Below are 18,099 nucleotides of genomic sequence, written 5' to 3' on the forward strand. Positions count from 1 at the left end.
TTGATAATTCAAATAATTTGGGACCTATGATGTGTCTGAGCTTATGTTTGTCCCTCCCCTTTTCTTGCTTCCTTGTTCGTGGCTTGTGCGTCGAAACGTCCAACCAAATCTTTACTCCATCAAAAGTTCTTCAAACTCTTTGCCTGAATGCACCTTTTTTTCCCCCTGTGTGTGTGTGTGTGTGTGTGTGTGTGTTCTTCAGGGGAGAGGCCATTCTGCTGCCACCTCTGCCCATACCGAGCCTCGCAGAAAGGGAACCTAAAGACGCACGTCCAGAGTGTCCACCACATGCCTTTCGACAACAGCCAGTACCTGGACACCAGGGGCCTCGTGCCGGGCCAAGAGGAGCAAGGGACCCAACAACACTCACACACCCCACAACAATGAGGAAAATAAAAGAATAGTGGAAGAACTGTAGATGGACCGGACCGCCGCGACCAGGACTCGGGCAAGCAGTCAGGGAATAAACAGACTAAAAATAGCAGCGCAGATGCTAAAAATATTCCCCCATCCCCTGCATGTCCACCCACCACTGTTCCTGGAACTCTGTTCTGGTTCATTCTGCTCCTGAATGGAACCTCTGTCGAGCCTCCGCTGAAACCCAGTCTGGGCATTTTCTCCACAGATGAAACAGAGACTGAAACACGAAGCGGCAGAACCGTCGGACCACCCACGAATTTGCCTTTGTTTCCCCTGGTTCCCCTTTAGCAGCGAGCGGACTGTGTTGAAAGGAGATTCCTCTTAGTGGTACAAGCAGCTGGATGATTAGATTGTATTTTTGTTTTAAATTATGAATATATGGGGGTGGAAAAAAGAAAAAAGACTTGAAAGTGACTGAGCGTGCTGTAGGTGGCCCCGCCCACACATTTCTCCTCTGTGCTTTTTTTTTTTATTTTGGATTCCTCAGGACACCAGTCAGGAAAAGGTGGCGAGCTGTTAATCACACGTCCTGTCGCCGCCACGCGGCTGCGGCGGACTAAGACGTCAGGCGTTTTTTACGGGCGCTGAAAGGTGCGCGGTGGCGATCGCCCCGAGGCTGGGAAAGGGGAAGAGAGAGAGAGATAATGCTAATGAGGGTGTCTTCTACTTTAGTGCTCATTAAAAAGAGTGCACTTTTTTTTAATGGCCGATATAAACGGGCGAGCTGTGTTTTTTTTGAGTTTTTTTTTTGTGTTTTTTTTATTTTTTTTTACGGCCGCTCAATTATTGTCCATTTAAGAAGGAGGGACTGAGTGGAGCAGAGTTTCGCTCTATAACTCCGTCATAACGGTGACTTTGAATTGGAGCAACTGGGTGGGAACAGTGGCGCCGGTGACGGGGCGATTCTTCATCCAGGTGCGCAAATTAAAAAAACTTTGGCGGGCGACGGGGTGTTTGCCGAGGGGAGCGTCCCTCCGTCATCCTCGGCCTGCCGGGACAGTTTTAGGGAAGAGGAATGCTCCTGGTTTTGGCCCGTGACGTGATCGCCGTCGTCCGCAAAGTGGACAAAACTAGTAAATTACAAGCTGCAGGAATTCAAGCAGGCATTTTTTTTTTTTTTTATGACCCGAAAGTTAAATCCACGATAGTCGAGACTGTTTCCCGTCCCTATTGAAAGTGGCCCTGAGCTGGCTGAAGGAGGCGTGAAAGGGGATAGTTCACCCAAAACTGACATTTCATCCATTTACTAGCAGCCACTATGTTGAAGGTGAGATTTCACAGAAACGGACAATGGTCCTTCAAGTTAATAGCAATGAGTCATCTGAATGTTTGTGATCCAACGCATGAGCAGTATGGACAAATCTTATTTTACTCTTCTCCTTTTCATTTGAGTGTGTGATTACAGTGGGATTCCACTGTACCAGCGACAGAATTTTCCCCTTCTGAAAACTTTGATTATATGATTGGGTAATGTCAACAAAGGCTCCATTAAAGACAAACAAAAACTAGCGTCGAGATTTCAATTTTGGGTGAACTATCCTGATCATACAAATGATTTAACTTCCAAATAATCTGAATTTAAAAAAAAAAAAAAAAAAATGAAGTTCAAGGCCGATGCCGTTTCTGAATGTGCATGACTGAGCCAAATTCTCACACTGGTTGATTTTTTTTGTTTTTTTCTCCCCCAGGATGAGGATGTAGAAGGTGTGAGAGACGTACACACACACACACACACACACACACACACACACACACACACACACAGAGCTCAGGAGCGTCTGACACTCGCTGGAGAGACGTTCTGAAACCCGTACAATATAGAGCCGCCGCAGCCTTAGCTCAGATCCTTATGGGCGTGAATTCTCTTGAAGTCTCTCCACGGACCAGCGAGAGGCTCTGGCTGCAGCGCCCACGTTCACCGCAGCCTACGCGCTCCGCACGCGGGCCTCCCTCCCACTGCAGCGAAAAGCCTGTTTGAGTTCTGCTGAGGGACCTCGATGCGCTATAGGAGGAGACCGTCTTTTCCTTCTGTTCCCCGGCCTTTGTTTTCTCCCCTTCGCGTTGAAAATAATAATAAATAAATTCCCATTTTGGAAAGGGAGCAGGAGAAAGTGAGGCCGGCTGTGATTTACAGTTTCCAGAGGCGAGGACAGAATTATGGATTTGTCGAGTGAGTTGTTTTTTTTTTTTTTGCAGAGGGAACAAAGAAGTGTCCCGCTCCCCTTCCGGTTTCAGCGGATGGAGCTCACTGATACGCGCACGGCCTAAAAGAAAACACAGGCGCTGAAAGTGCGGACAGCGAAATAAGAAAAGAAAAAAAAATACTTGAAACGGATACTCTAGCCTTCAAGGTAGTGTAGTACTAATACCAATGTTGTACAGAATTCCCTTTAAAGAATCAAACTCCTCAGTCTTATGACTTTGTACTCCGAAGTGTGACTTAGAGAACTATGGAGCGGGAGCGAGCGCCGTGTAATATTAAGTGTACATGTGTAATCCACTCTTACCAAACCCCTTATATACAGCGGTAGAAACCAAATGGCATTACTAGTGCACTTAGACTAGGTTACTGCTTTAACATCTCCGGGCCCGGCCCAGGATTTCCTTTTCGGCCCACACACTTTAATGTCACCTCTGGTTTGTGGAGACACTGAATCGATTTGAGCGACAAATGGCTCGTCCTGTTGTGGCACAGCCGCTTTTGTTCTGCTCTCTGTGTTCCAACCATATACTTCCTCCTGGAGAGATTGTTAACGCTAGGTGCAGCAGCGCTTGTTTCCTCATGAAGGTGTAAGAGTGTGTGTGTTTTTTTTTTAGTGTTCTTCCCCCCTCTTTAACTAAACTGTAGGATTTGTTCGGTAGCTAGTCACGGCTGCCCTCCCAGAGGGGCTGGCAGGTGTTGTTCTTGTCTCCTTGCTTGGGTTATTATCATGCCTCTTAAGTTGTATTATTTGTGTCTGCGTTTGCTTCTTTTTTTTTATTTTTTTTTTTTATTGTTATTATTATTATTATTATTATTTGTTGTGATCCTCACGATTAATTTACCTTAGAAGACATTATTATTCCAAATGTGTTTTGGTTGATATCCGTATTTATTATCACTTCAAAAAAGGATGAGAGGACAGAGGCGGACAGAAGTGTTTGTTTCATTTGATTCTTTTCCGGCTTGTTTTTGTTTTTATACCGTGTAGTTTTCATGCCAGCAAAGCCGATGTGAAAGCTCTACCTCGTCTGAGCCGTTCTCAGTTCTGTTACACTTTTGTACGTCATTTCAAACAGATGTAATGTCATGTCCACAATAAAGACACACACACACACACACAAAAGGCACCTGTTGGCAACAGTTTTTTTTTTTGTTTTTGCTGCTGCCTTTTATTATTTAAATTTACCTCGGCGGCTCAACACATCCAAGTGGAGATGAAAAAGCCCCGGCGAGTCGCGGATGGCATCTCGTCTTCCTTCTCTCCCTCTGCCAGTGTGAAATGCGGGACGCTGTTTTTGAATATTGACAAGATCAGAAGATTTGAGCGCATTTCTCTTCTTTTGTGTCCCTCGCCGGCTTATTCTCGGTGCGGCCCCTCGCTGTCATCAGACATGACGGTCACCTCCAGGATTTTATTTCAGAGTTGGTATTCTGGCAGCTTTGGTCTGGTGCGGATTGATGAAAACTCACAAAAAAAAAAAAAAAAATCATTATACCTGGCTGCGGTAACAGAGTCTGACACAGAGCTAGACGTTGATGAACAAGAATTAAAAATTATATATTGTACGGGTTTATCTGCCGTTGCCTTATTACAAGGCTTCTGTCATTGACCGACCTCCCGCTGTCAACTTTGAAGTCAGTGACATGGAGACTGACATAATGACAGACTTTTATTCCAACCCAGAAATCAAAGCCCACGCCTCTCATGTTACGGCACCAGAGATAACCTCTAGCCAATTATTGAAAATAAGAGACTTTAACTGGAAATCTAACGTCACACTTGTCGGTTTGATTTCAGTTTGAGGGCAAAAAGAATCGGGAAAAACTGGGCAATGGCGTACATTCAAGATTGTGACATGTATGTTTTTAGCGAGTGCAGCTGCAGCGAGACTTTCTGCACATGCACTGTACGTTGAGGAAACAATAGATATTCGTCATTGCATTCAGAACTCTTGACTGCAGTCAATGAGACGCGCTGCAGACACAGTGACCCTTGCTCCATTCTATTTTTTAAAACTTCTTCTTTTGTATACTAGGATGGATTCAACTCAAGCGCGTGTTTCCTTAAAGCAAATAACAAAAATTTGAAGGATAAGACTGCACAAGACCGTGCAAAAAACAAAACAAAAAAAAATAATAAAAATTGCCCCTTGGGATCTCAAAGGTTGCCGTGAGAAGGCCTCTCCTCACCGCCACCCACTGATGCCATGAGAATGGGGGAAAAAAAAAGGGGGGTCGGAAACTCAAAAGTTAATGGAAGTTACTCAGAGGAGGTGAGGGAGTAAAATGTATAATGACCAGCAAAAATAAATCTCAATAAAACTGCATTCCCCAGAAAGCCAAGTGATGGTGTTGACTCTCCAGATGACGAAACCAACTGAGGAAGGCAGTGCAACCTTATTATATAGAGTCTCACCTGATTGCATCCAGATGAGGATGATCAGCACAGGTGCACCCAACAGCTCCCCATGAAATGTGACCTAAATCCTGGGACAAAAAAAAAAAAATCAATAGACTACAGGATCTTGGTGATGTGTCCAAAACAAAATAAAACCTCCACAGATCTCCAGGAAAACTTTAGCCTTCTGTTTCCAGTTACCCACAAAACTGTCGGTCGACCTGATGCTTTGTTGTAGTAACAAACAAAACAACCCTGATGTGGCTTCCGAGGGAGGAATCACTGAGGCCTAGGTGACATCATAAAGGGGACAGGGGGTATTTACAGAACTGTGTTTTAGTACATGTCACGCTCTCTGGAATGTGCAGCAGGCAAAAGACATACAAAGATTGCCCAAAAACAGCTATGGTATTTCTTTTAGCCATGTATGGGCCATTTACAGCTCTGTTTAGACCAGCGGTCTCCAACCTTTTTAGCACCATGGCCCGGTTTAATGTGAGACAATATTTTCACGGACCGGCATGAACGCGCAATCGTTGACGGGGGTGGGGTGGGGGGGTATCAGGTGACCGAGACAAGCGCCTTGACATGCGTCAAGAGTTGAGGGTTAGACGGACGTAACGGAGAGAATCCGGTAATTTTTCAAAATAAAATTGTTCAGACTCAGATAATGAATGAAACGCGATTAATTAAAGTTAATTATTCTTTCTGTCCGGCCCGGTACCAAATGACCCACGGAATGGCACCGGTCTGCGGCCCGGGGGTTGGGGACGGCTGGTTTAGACCACACCCACACTCACACAACCACTGCAACGGGTTGTTTTCACGTGATGTCACGCAGCTGGAGACGAAGGGCAGGAAGTGAAAAACAGGTTAATTGCTAACTCCATTTCTACTTCCCGGCCGCCGTCTGAATTCCCGTCATCATAATCACGTAACTGAAACCCGGCCATTAATGAGCGGAGGAAAAAAAAAAAAAAGCCCCAACGCGCTCTCAATCCTGGAAGACAGGTTGAAAACGATCAGACCTCGGCCTCGCCGCAAGCTGTTCCCTCTCATAGCGCGTGGCGTTTTGTGTTCTCTCTGATGGATGGCGACGTTGATGCGCGCCTGTGGGGGCCGCCGGCACCTTGACGTCCGCGCGCGGACGACCGCCGAGCTGCCAGGCGACGGCGGCGACGGAGCCTCGCCCCCTTCAGCCCCGCCAGGGACCACCCAGGGAGGGATGGTGGGGGGGGGGCTGCCACTTTGCCAGTCTCTTTCATGTCGCGTGGCTGCACGCGCGCCATCTGTCCGTCGGCCTGAGCGACGGCTGACTGACAGCTTCCCTCTGAGAACATGGCACGTAACGTTAATGCCAGGCGGGCCTGCGGGCTGAGAGGGGAAAGACTGCAGCTGCCCGTCACTCTTTCCCAGGACTCGTCATCAGTCACCGCCGCCGAGGCAGGCGCCGTGATGGCCCTGAGCTCCCCCGAAAAAAAAAAAAAAAAAAAAACCTGTTCGCTGACATCTCTGCTTTCTTTCTGCCACCTCGACAGAGTGACTGACTGACTGACTGACTGACTGATGGGAGAAAAATGCACCAAATGTCACGCCAGGCTCCTGTTTGACTGATAGGTGTGGCTGAGATCACGGGTTCAATGTGGATTTTAGCGCTTTTTGTGTGGCGAAAAGAAAAAGCTGTTTTCCGCTGTCAGAAGATTTAATTTTTTGAAGCCGATTAAGCTCAGAATTTCCATAGTTAACTGCGATTAATCGCGTTTCGATTTGCATGTTTTAAAATTATGTGGTTTTTTTTTTTTTTTGCTTTTTATGCCCTTGTTCTTCATCATTGTTCTTATAGTTACTATTATTATTATTATTTTAATTACCTGGTCTGCCTACAAAAGCAAAAACTAAAAACTAAAGCGAGTCTTACAAAGCAATTCTTATCAGAGTGTGTGAATTGCACAACATAAACACAGCTAGCCTTATGGCTTGAGAACCTGACTACAGGTGAATGGAAGGGACTGAAGGTTTGCAATTATAAAATGCAATTGAAATAAATAAAGTAATAAAATAATAAAAGTGTGTTATTTTGCCTTGTGCTTAATCTCCTCACGATTAATGCTGACACCCCTCCTTTTGAAGTTGTACCAGAAATGTAGAGCCGCACACAGCTTGGCACCTGATGGTAGCTGTTGTCTGGGCCTGACGCTACACTATTCCAACCAGAATCACATTTTAGAAAAGGACTCAAACAGTCTTCAGATTCTTTCATTTACAAATGATGACGGCATCAGCAGGCTTCAAAAGACAACGTTTACCTGACTGCTAGGCGAAGCTTTGACGGTGGAACCAAGTCGACTCCCACTGACAGTCACCGTGACTTCACGTAACCACATGTGACAAGTGAGCCAACAGGACGCAGCACTGAGGCGAGCAAACGGGAGGCAATTAAACCCGGCGGAACTCTCCTTTAATGCACGACGCTCGTCACTCTGTGTGCTGCGTGCAACAAACAGATGAGTTCCAGAGCCGCTGCTCCAATATAAGCGATGCTAACTTGATTTCGACAGTCTGCAGGCGCTGCCGTGCCAAGACGCTGTAAGTGTTGAAACTCTTTAAAACTTTCTTATGCGGAGTAATGACTGAAGAATTCAACCAGAAAATTTGCAGCTCTTTGAAGTTGCTGGCAAGCTTGTGCACCTCAAGCTAAATGCAAAGCATGCATGCGCATAATGACATGAGGTCAGACGAGATCTCCTACTCTGCATTATTGCAAGCGAATTCAACACCCAACTGCAACTGTTTCTACATGCCTGAGCTTGAAGGATTGCGCTTGTTGTACCTTAGTATATGTTGGGTAACTGATATTCACATTCATTCAGGCCTGCACCGTTTTTTCTCAATGCAAAATATTTCATATATTGTAAATTAGTAGGATTCTATCATCAGAGGATGATTTCACTGCATTTACTATATATACTTTATATATACACATATGTATGTATATGAAAAACAAAAACGCTGTATACAGTTGTAGAGCAGACTCCTCCCTGAACCAGTTTTTCATTCCTCAGGCATTGCTCGTGCTGCTGCTGCACCAGTGAGGATGAGCTGCGCTCCGCTCCCTCCGGAGTGCAGCAGCTCCCCCTCCGTCCTTTGCATACGAGCCCCCAGTGTGCCTCCGTCGGCCGGCCGAGTCAGAGGGCGCGATCCGTATCTGCCACCAGGGAGCACTATCCCTCTCTAATGGCCGCTTAACGGCCTTCCTCAGGAGGACAAGGGGCCACATCGCGGCGGCGGCGGCTGGAACATACGCGCAAGTGGCAGCGGCGGCGGCGGCGGCAACGTGGGCAGCGGAGGGGGCAAACGCTCTTTTAAAAAGAAAAAAAAAAGAAAAAGAAAAAACAACGCGCCTCGCCGCCGCCGCAGCCTTGACTGCGTTCGCCGCCCGAGAGTCCGACTCCTCCGCGTTTCCCAGGCAAAAGGCCAAACGCATTTACAAGACTTCAAGTGTCTGCGACACGAGAACGCCCTCTCCACCGTGAAATATGTAAATATTGCACTAATCAAAGGGTTGTGGAATTGCAAAATGCCACGGAAAGGTTATGACCCGGAGCCTGTGCTAATAGGGGAGTGAGGGAGGAGGGCGGGGGGGCGCCGTGGGTTCTGAGCGGCGGTGGGTGGGTGTGAGGGTGGTGGAGGAGTGACAGCTACCACAGGCGCTCCTCCCGCCCGAGGAGGACCTTCGCATGCTGACCTCCGCCTCCTGCACTCCGACGCTCTGACAGTAATGAATAGGAAGGGGCTGTTTATGCATATCAAATGTTATTTACTCTCCTACAGTCAAGTGCAGCCGCGGCGCAAAAAGGCAGAGGGAGCGGAGTGGAGCGGAGGAGCAGCAGCAGCAAAAGGCAACAACAGAAGCAGCAGCGTGCATGCACACACACACACACACACACACACACACACACACACACACACACACACACACATAAAATAATAATAATGAAAAGCAGAGACGCACAGGATCCTCCTGACGCTGTGGGCTGCTGCCATTAGAACAATGTGGACAAGAATGCGGAGGGCCTCCGCGGTGCACCGGGGTTAATCTGTCCATCGCGCTGAATTACATGACATGGGTGTTTCTTTTTGTGTGTGTGTGTGTGTGTGTGTGTGTGTGTGTGGCCCGACTTGCTCTCCAAAAAAGCTGCCACATTGTTCAGCGCCCTGACGGAATCACAGTACCTACACGTGGAGAGGAGCGTGAGCCGAGCCGACGTTATTTACTTCCACCATCTCCCCCTCGCAAAAACCAAAGTCTATCTCCGCAGACAGGCATCGGGTGGGGGGGGTTGGAGGGGGTCGGGGGGGCTCTCGTCGGCCGCGCTAACGCAACACTCCGGTCGTGTAAAATGTATTTTTAAGCAGGATTAATCCTTTTCCACGTTGACATGATTGGCCTTAAATAGCAGCGCCAACCTTAAAGCCAGAGGGAAGGAAGGCGGGGGGCGGGGAGCAGGGGGGGGGGGAGTGGAAAGAGCCTGAGCGGAATTATTCAAGGGAATGACGTCGCGGACGACGAGCTCATGAAAATAACCTTGAGCGAGAACAATGAAGAATCAGCCGCCAGAAAACGTTTGTGTGTGTGTGTGTGTGTGTTTTCTTCTTCTTCTTCTTCTTCTTCTTGTCCTTCTTCTTTTTCTCCGGCGCCGCGGCGTGTCATCATCATCGGTTTACGGCGCTCGGGCTTCGTTTCCCATCAGCCCCTTGTGAGAATTAAGTTGGATCTTAAGTATGTAAATGAGAACCTATTCGGTGTCCCCCCCCCCCCCCCGACCCCCGACACCTCACCCCCCCGCCCCCTCCCTCACCCAACACACCAATCCCAGGACAGACCATGACATTTAACATCGCCTTCGCTAATTTGTGCTTAATAGCCAAAAAAGTGATTAGAATTAACATTAATGACATTTCATATGCCCCCCCCCCCCCACCAACTCCACATTCATTACCTCCAACTCTGCTGCTGATACTTAACCGGCTAATGCTGGTGGCGCCTTCATTCGCAGCTTAAAAATTTCACGTTACACTTTTTGGCAGAAATCTTTCAGTTGCCCCCCCCCCATTTCTCTTTACCGCTCTTGACTTTTCTTCTGCTCCCCCGAGCAAGAAGACAACAAGGAGGAGAATTAAGCGTTCGTGTTGTAAAGCCTTTCAGTTGGGAATCTGTTCAATCGGTCGCACCCTCGTCGCCAATTGACAAGAGCATCACAGCAGATTATGGGAAAAAAAAAAAAAAGGGTCCGCCGCCCCCTGCACCAACCCCCACGACCCTCATTGTTGAAACAAATGCTGTCCGATACCCTTCATCTCTTCTTTCCTTCAGCGGCTTGAGTCCACTGTAGTCCCCCCTCCCCGGCACCCCCAACGCGCCCCCAAGCAAAGCCAAATCACAGAGGATAACCGGGCCCGAAGAGGAAGTGCTGGCATTTTATTATCATCCCTTCCGCTCAGATCTGTCTGTGCGCGTGGGGAGATTACGGAGCCCAGAATGAGCATTGTGTTTCCATCAAACGGCGGCCCTCGACCTCGTTGGAGGGCCGCCGAGATTAGCCCGCGTTCCTGGACATGGAGACCCGGCCGTCGCAAGGCGAGAACCGAGGCTGGACTCAACTGCTGTGACGGAGGGTTGATTCTGAAAACAACGTGAATTCAATCGTCATTAGCAGTTGATTCAAATGTGTGCACCATGAGAAAGGAATGCATATGTGTTTTTTTCAGATAGGCTAAATATTCTGTGTTTTATTTTCTGTATTTCTCCTCCCATCATGTGTCTGTCTGAGCAATCGTCCAACCTCTGCTTCCTCTGCTTTGCCCACTGAAGAAAATGTGTGTGAAAATAAGGTTAAACATGCAGGTTTGTGGATACCCGGAATTTTTTTTTTTTTCAATCGCACGAGTCTGCTTCATCTGGGGGAAAAAAAAATGAAGATGTGAAAACGCATTTAATGTGGGGCCTTTTAAAACGCAATCTAAAAATTAAGGTTTCATTTAAGGCAATTCTGCGAATCTGCTTCTAATTCAGAGAATAATTCAGCATTACATTGTTTTTACTACAAAAAGAGATTCAGGTTTTTTTTTTTACTCATCTTGGTGATGTTGCGATTATTTGTGGTAGTTTGTTAAAGTCAGCGTCAAGGCGGCGTGCGAACAATTAAGGTTTTTTGTCGAAAAACCATATTTAAAAAAGCACAAAAAAAGGCAAACAAGAGTGTTAATAAATGTGTTTTTCTGCAGGCTGGCCAGAGTTTCATTAAGTTGGCTGTTTTCCTCTCATTAAGATCATCAAGTGGAGGCCAGAGTTTAAACAGCCTCTTTGTTTGCCGCGACAGATGGAAGCGGAGGCTGCAGCCGAGGAGAGAACAGGGACCGCTTGGCTCAAGGAAGAGAGGGCATTCAGGTTGAGGAGGTGGGTGTGTTGTTGGGTTAGTTGGTCGATGGATGGTGGTGGTGGTGGTGGAGGGGGGGGGGGGTTCAAAGGGTAAGGAAGAGCTGAGGGGGATCATGGGTAATGGCAGAGGCCTGTCCGCTGACAGACAGGCCAATCTCCCCGCGGGCCCGACTCAGGAGAGGTGTGTCAGTCTGGAGCGGCGGGCCGGGCCGGCGGCGCCGCCACACAACTAAATGCGTATCGGCAAAGTGTCGGTGCCAATGCCATTAGGCAGCGCACTTAAATCCCCCTGTAATTTTCTGTGGCGCTCCTCGTTATTGGCACCTCTGATGGGGCCCCAGTGTTTCAGTCCTGGTTCAGCCCTAATGGACGACTGGCGGCGGGGAGCGGCGGTGATTTGTCGTCACTCTTACGAGACATGCCCGCACACACACACACACACACACAGACACGCACAGCTTGTGACCGTCTTCCTAAGGACACCAGACACAGTTTATTTCCACCAGCACCGCTCTGACCTCGAAGCCAAAGGTGCAAATTCGGATTTCAATTATAAACGGGATGTGTAATTACGTGCCCCCCCGCCCCCCCCACTGTGGGAACACATTTCAGTAGCAACACATTTTATTTTTAAAGGGCTCATTTTGCGAGTGACGTCGGCCGCTGCCTGTCAGTGCTTTCACAAATGCGAAAAAAAAAAGTGCTTCTATTACACTTAAGCGATATACGTCTTTATATTGATACGTCTGAGCAACCACCTCTTGAGCGATATATGGAAGCCGCAGCTACAGAGGGCTGCTGCCTTTAAGCTGCCTTGATTGTAACGAGCTCCAGCTGTGTAACGAGCGGCTCACCTGCCAGCTGGAGATGCACTCCCAGTACTTCCCTGCCCTGCCCTGCCCAGCCCTGCCCAGACCAGCCCCAAGCAGAAATAACACAAGACCATATTTCTGCACAGTTCAAAGAAAAAAAATGACATCTTAACCAGGCACCACATAAATACATTTATATTTAGTTTTAAGTAAAACCCCAAATTTAGGTTTCTTTTGCTTGTACTTCTGCTTTTCCTTAGATCAGTAACATCTCTCTGATGTTGCTGATCTGGGGCAGTAATTTTTGTTTGTGTGTGTGTGTGTGTGTGTGTGTGTGTGTGTGTGTGTGTGTGTGTGTGTGTGTGAGTGTTTTGGACACATGCTTCGTTACTAAACACACAAAGAGAAATCATTTTGAATGAGACGCCCCATTCGAGGTCAGGAACGCAGGTGTGCGGTGGTCCTCGCCTGCCGGAAACGCACCGGTTTGGCGAGACTTTCCGACTTCCTGCGCTCCAGTTAGAAGTCGTCCGCCGCCGACTTTTCACGCTCGCAACAAGGACAAAGTTGTGCGCTGATTGCGATTAGCATGCGGTTAAACCCTTAATTTGTCATCCTAATTCTAACTGGATGGTGATACAATAAGCGCAGTGAAATGAGATATCCTCACTGTCTCGTACCATCTGTGACCCAAAAAACACATTAGAACTGCTAGAATTTTCATGAGCTGCCGATTGCCGAAGTTGTTTGGGACTCTTGTGGGATTTGCTCGCTTTCAAACGTCTCCTTTGCAAATTTTTACAAATCTGCTCACTCTCTCTCCTTCTCTCTCCCTCTCTCGCTCTCTCTCTCTCTCTCTCTCGCTTGCTTCCGGCGACATTGCCCGTAGTGCATCGAGGGAATACAGCCTTCGTCGGGGCCAAGACAAACACACTGCTCAAAAAAAAAAAAAAAAAAAGACAAAACACACACACACACACACACGAGCCACCACAAAAGTTAAATAAGTATACACGGGAGCAATTTAAGCCCGAGCTGTAATTTGCGTGTGCTGTTTGACAACCTTGCTGGAGAAGTTTTCACCCCAGAAATGCTAAGTAGTCCCAGCAGGAGCCAGTCAGGAAGAGGGAGAGGGCGGTGGAAGGAGGGGGGGCTTCTTTGCTGTTTAATGTATTCTTCAGCAACCCAGAGGCCTCCGAAAAAGCTGCATGTCTTTACCATCCGGCGCAGACACAGACAGACACGCACACACCCACACACACACACACGCACGCACACGCAGACACACACATATCTGTCGGCAGTCAGGCTCTGAAGGAACACTGCTAATGGGGCTGTTTTTAATGAGCCAGGAAGAGGAGAGTGACCCTCGGAAGGTGAATATCTCTATCTGTCTCCCCTCCTCACCGCCCTGTATTTTGCTGTGTGCTCTCTCTCTCTCTCTTTCTCTCTCTCTCTCTCTCTCTTACACACACACACACATGCACACGTGCACGCACGAGCGCCGAGTCCTTGCGATTTCGCAGCAATAAGTTGCAATATTTATCCCCTAATTGTTTTTAACCGCCGTAATTACTCTCAGCTCTCGGCCCGCTCACTCATCTGGCCGTCTCATCAGGGGCGAGCGCAGCGCGAGGAGACATCAGAAGGCAGAAATGTGTGTGTTTTTTTTTTTTTTCCATTCGGCACGAGAGCCTGCATAAATTGCAGGGGTTTGGGTGGGGTGGAGGGTGCGGGGGGTGAAAGGAATATAAAAAAAAAAAAATAGCCCCAGCAGCAACAGTCCTCCGCAAAAGCTGCAGGACATCCGTCGATTTCCTCAAGTTCCACTTCACGTTGCAAGGGACATATCCATCCCCAGACAGCCATTTCACTTTATTTCACTGATTTTATGATCTTTTTTTTTCCTTCCCCCTGCGAAGACAGAAAAAAAATAGAGAGGGGAGGGAAAAAAAAGAAGGCAAAAGGAGGTTGCAGTTCCGCAAGCGGCCAAAAGATGGCACACTATGTATGGCGGGAAGAGGCCGGAGGTGGTGGTGGTGGTGGAGGAGGAGGAGGAGGCTGTGGTGGTAGCGTCTGTATTTAACCTGGAGAGCGTCTGTGTTTCCTCTGCTGGGAACCTTCTGCTTCCAGGATTCATGCAGGAGGAGGAGGAGGAGGAGGAGCAGCGAGGAGAAGACCTAGAAGAAGAAGAAGAAGAAGAAGAAGAAGAAGAAGAAGGAGCTTGCGAGGTGAACGGATGTCGCGTTCCCGCTCATGCTGCTCAACGAGCTTCTTCCTGTTGTAGTTGCTTTTTTTCCTACTTGCACTGAAACGAGCCCGAGGACAAGTAGCCGTAGCATCTCATCCAAGAGTCCAGTCTGCAGGAACTGCAGTGTGTGTGTGTGTGTGTGTGTGTGTGTGTGTGTGTGTGTGTGTGTGTGTGTGTGAAAAGTGAGAATCTGCCATAAAACTAAAATGCTTATACGGATGATTTGTGTGCGAATGTCTTTGAGTGTTTTTTTCTTTTTTTCTTTTTTTAAAAAAAGCAAAATGTTGTCACACACGGAAAATAAATGCGCCGAATAACCAGGTGGGACATATTGCGCAGGTTAATATCTCTGGTTCCCTAAAACAAATGAGAGTGGAGTGAAAAAGATGAGTTTATGCGTCACATTTAAAAAAAATTTTTCAGGAGGCCTCCTCATTAATCCACCACCCCCCCCACCAAAAAAGTATTAAAAAAAAAAAAAAAAATGTCTTTTTTATGGCTGTTGCTGATTTCTTATAATCACTCTCCGCTCACACCGGTGCTCGCAGAGGCAATTTTAAATCTCGAGCAAACAGTTTCTCCCTCACCCCCCTCGACCCCCCCCCACCCATCCAAGACATGAATGATTATGAGCTTCTCCTTTTTTACCCCCTTTGAGGGTTAATTGGGAATAATTGCGTTGTCATTATCACAAAAACACAACATGTTGGGAAAATCTGACGCTCGCTCTCTCCCCGCACGGATCGCGCCTTCTGAACCGCCGTCATTAGAATTCATATGAACACGTGCTGCGTGTACGGGCCTGATGTGGATTATGTAAATATTAAATGTATTTATTTATTCATCGCTTACTTTATTATTTCCTGATGCGGCGCGATTACACTTTTGCGCGGGAAGACTAAATATCCCCACTTTGAACATGGACACGCTGCTTTAGCTACTTCTACACAGGCGGAGACACACACACACACACACACACACACACACACACACTACACACTCTGCACACACATGCAACAAGACCACTGAAAATCAATGTGACAGGTTTCAGTCGTCCCTTAGTGTACACATCCCCTCTCAGACTCTCTCCTGACATCTGCTCGATTACCTCCTACAGCCACACAGCCACACACACACACACACACACACACACTGGGGGGGAATAAGAGAGGGAGAGGCGCCCTCCCCGTGGCCGCTCTAAGCCCCTCTGAGCCATATGAAATGTAGTCGGCGCAGGAGAAACCAGATACTGCCGGCTGTGTCACATTGCGTTTGCCGCCACTCGTCAGCAGCGAGGGTCTGTTTGACTGCCAGACGTTGTGACAGCGTCAGTCAACCTCCAGCCCAACAGCAGGCTGCGGGACGGAGGAGGAGGAGGAGGAGGAGGAGGGAGGTGTGGAGAAGAAGGAGGGAGGGGGGCGGGAACGAGAAGCCAGACCTCGGCGTGCAGACTGGCATTGGCGGCGGCGATGAGGAAGAGATTCAAATAATTGTGTGAATTGTTGCACGTGGTTGTGCGACTCCACCTGCTGAAACCTTTGCGTGCTAGAAATTGAAGAGTGATTCCGATTATTTCACCTGTTCTTGTGGTGGCTCTCTAACATGTATTGTGCATGTGTGTGTGTGTGTGTGTGTGTGTGTGTGTGTGTGTGTGTGTGTGTGTGTGTGTGTGTGTGTGTGTGTCTCTGGCTCAGGGATTTGACAGCCAGCGAGCCGGTGATTGAGCTGCTTATCCTGTCAAACCTGGATGGGCTTGACTTGCATTTTCACTTTTATTATTTTTTAAGCTTTATATATATACAGAGTGTGTGTTTTATATATATATGTATAAATATAAGCTGAAGGAGGTTGCAATATGTCGCCCCACAGAAGAAGAAGAAGTGCAGATAACGCTGCAAACACTCGTGGCAGTGAAGGGCGCGTGAATGCGGCAAACAAACAAACCTGCACTTCATATTATATCCTCCACACACACACACACACACACAGACGTGCACACACACACACACACGCGCACACGCACGCACGGGCAGAGGATGTGACGGCCGCCCCGCTTTGTCAGGCCGTCCGCCAGCGCCAGACGTCAACCGGTGCAGCTCCCATGTGGCTTCGCAGAGCTGCCCAGACAGCAGGACAGGAGGGGCCGGACAGCCGCACCTCACCCGCCTCACCTCACCTCACCCTCCCCCACCCCCGCCTCCTTCCCCGCTCCCCCAGTCCGGGCCTCACCTTCAGCCTCGCCCCGCACGCCGGACAGCAACCCTCAGAAGAGCGCCGGGCCGGGATGAGAGGTGATGGACAGGCCGTCCGCGGCGCCGCAGCTCCTGCTCGCTGCGACTCGGAGCAGCAGCGAGAGGAAAACAGAGCCGGAGCGCTCGTCCTCCCAACGTGTTGCTGTGATGCGTCTGCTTTGGGGTTTTCACGTGTCAGTCAGCTGGTCTTCTTTTTTTTTGGGGGGGGGGTGGCGGCGGTATATGATTTCATATAGGCGGTGGCGGCACTGCTGCTGCTGCTGTTCTTTCTCTTCGGGCATCTCAGCCCCAGCTGTTTTCTCATATGGTTCTGAAAAAACGGCAGAGTCCTGCGCTGGCCCCCGGTTCATTGAGAAGCTTCATCGTGTTTGATTCGCCGCTGGGTCGCGTTAGGAACTGACAGCTGTAAAATGGACATGTGTTTCACGGTCGGCGAGGCGCTCACGTCCTCTCGTTCAGTGGAAACACCTGTGCAAACACGCTTTCGAGTTTACGTCCATCCGTCCGTCCATTGCAAGTTCGGTCCAAGAGCTTTTAAAATGTAACGTGGACGTCCAGAAGATGAAGTAGCTTCAATAAATGATAAGGCTTTTCGTTTTTTTTTTTTTTTTTTCTGTCCGTTGCTGGGGTTTGTGGTTTCAGCTCTGTTTGTACTGTTATTTATATTTAGCTGTGTTTTTTAGTAAACACTGATTTTTTTTGAAGGGTTTGGGCCTCCGCCAAACTGTCGAAACAGAACACAACCAGCCTCCTTACATCCGTAAAAGAGCCGTTTATAAATAGGAACATTTTTTTTTGTTAGATGTTCCAACAGGAAAGGTTTAAGCTTTTGGCCCTCAACAAATGCAATGAGTCATTTGGACGGATTACAAGCTAAAGCTATTGTTATACGGGAATGTAAATACTGTACATGATTATGCTGCATTAATTTCTCCTTCTGTATTTGGTGTTTTTAATGTAATATCTAGGTTACGTGGTCAACATTTCTTTTTCATGGAAAATAGCAGCTCTTCAGCACCCTAAACACTTCAATGCCACATGACCCTCGCCCAGGCCATCCGACGTGTCGCTGTCTCAGAAACTAAGCCCCCACCACCCACCCTCAACACCACCACCACCACCGCCACCACGTCCTATGAATGATTAATAAACAAACCTATTAACAGTGCAGCAGACGTCTCTCTCTCGAAAAAAAAGGGCTCAATTTGGGAAATACAATCTCCCTTTTGCTAATAATGTCCATTAATCATGCCAGGATGTCACTTAACGCAAGGTTAATGAAACACCGCTAATGCCCGGCTAATCTATCCGCAGTCAGAGAGCC

At 48.1% G+C, this 18,099-nt stretch overlaps 1 protein-coding gene across 3 annotated transcripts in view; it reads left to right on the top strand.

The window, feature by feature from the left end:
* Nucleotides 1–3,744, top strand: part of LOC142879557 (zinc finger protein 516-like) — a 49,274-nt gene extending 45,530 nt beyond the window's left edge. For all 3 annotated transcript variants that reach the window (XM_076012922.1, XM_076012921.1, XM_076012923.1), the window contains one exon: nucleotides 203–3,744. In XM_076012922.1, coding sequence (XP_075869037.1) covers nucleotides 203–387 — 185 coding nt within the window. In that variant the 3' untranslated portion in view covers nucleotides 388–3,744. The remainder of the gene's footprint in view (nucleotides 1–202) is intronic.
* Nucleotides 3,745–18,099: the final 14,355 nt, after the last annotated feature.

This window comes from Nelusetta ayraudi, unplaced genomic scaffold (assembly GCF_046127955.1).
Source record: "Nelusetta ayraudi isolate G7.1 ecotype Tasmania unplaced genomic scaffold, CSIRO-AGI_Nayr_v1 ptg000136l, whole genome shotgun sequence".
In the NCBI taxonomy this organism is placed as follows: Eukaryota; Metazoa; Chordata; class Actinopteri; order Tetraodontiformes; family Monacanthidae; genus Nelusetta; species Nelusetta ayraudi.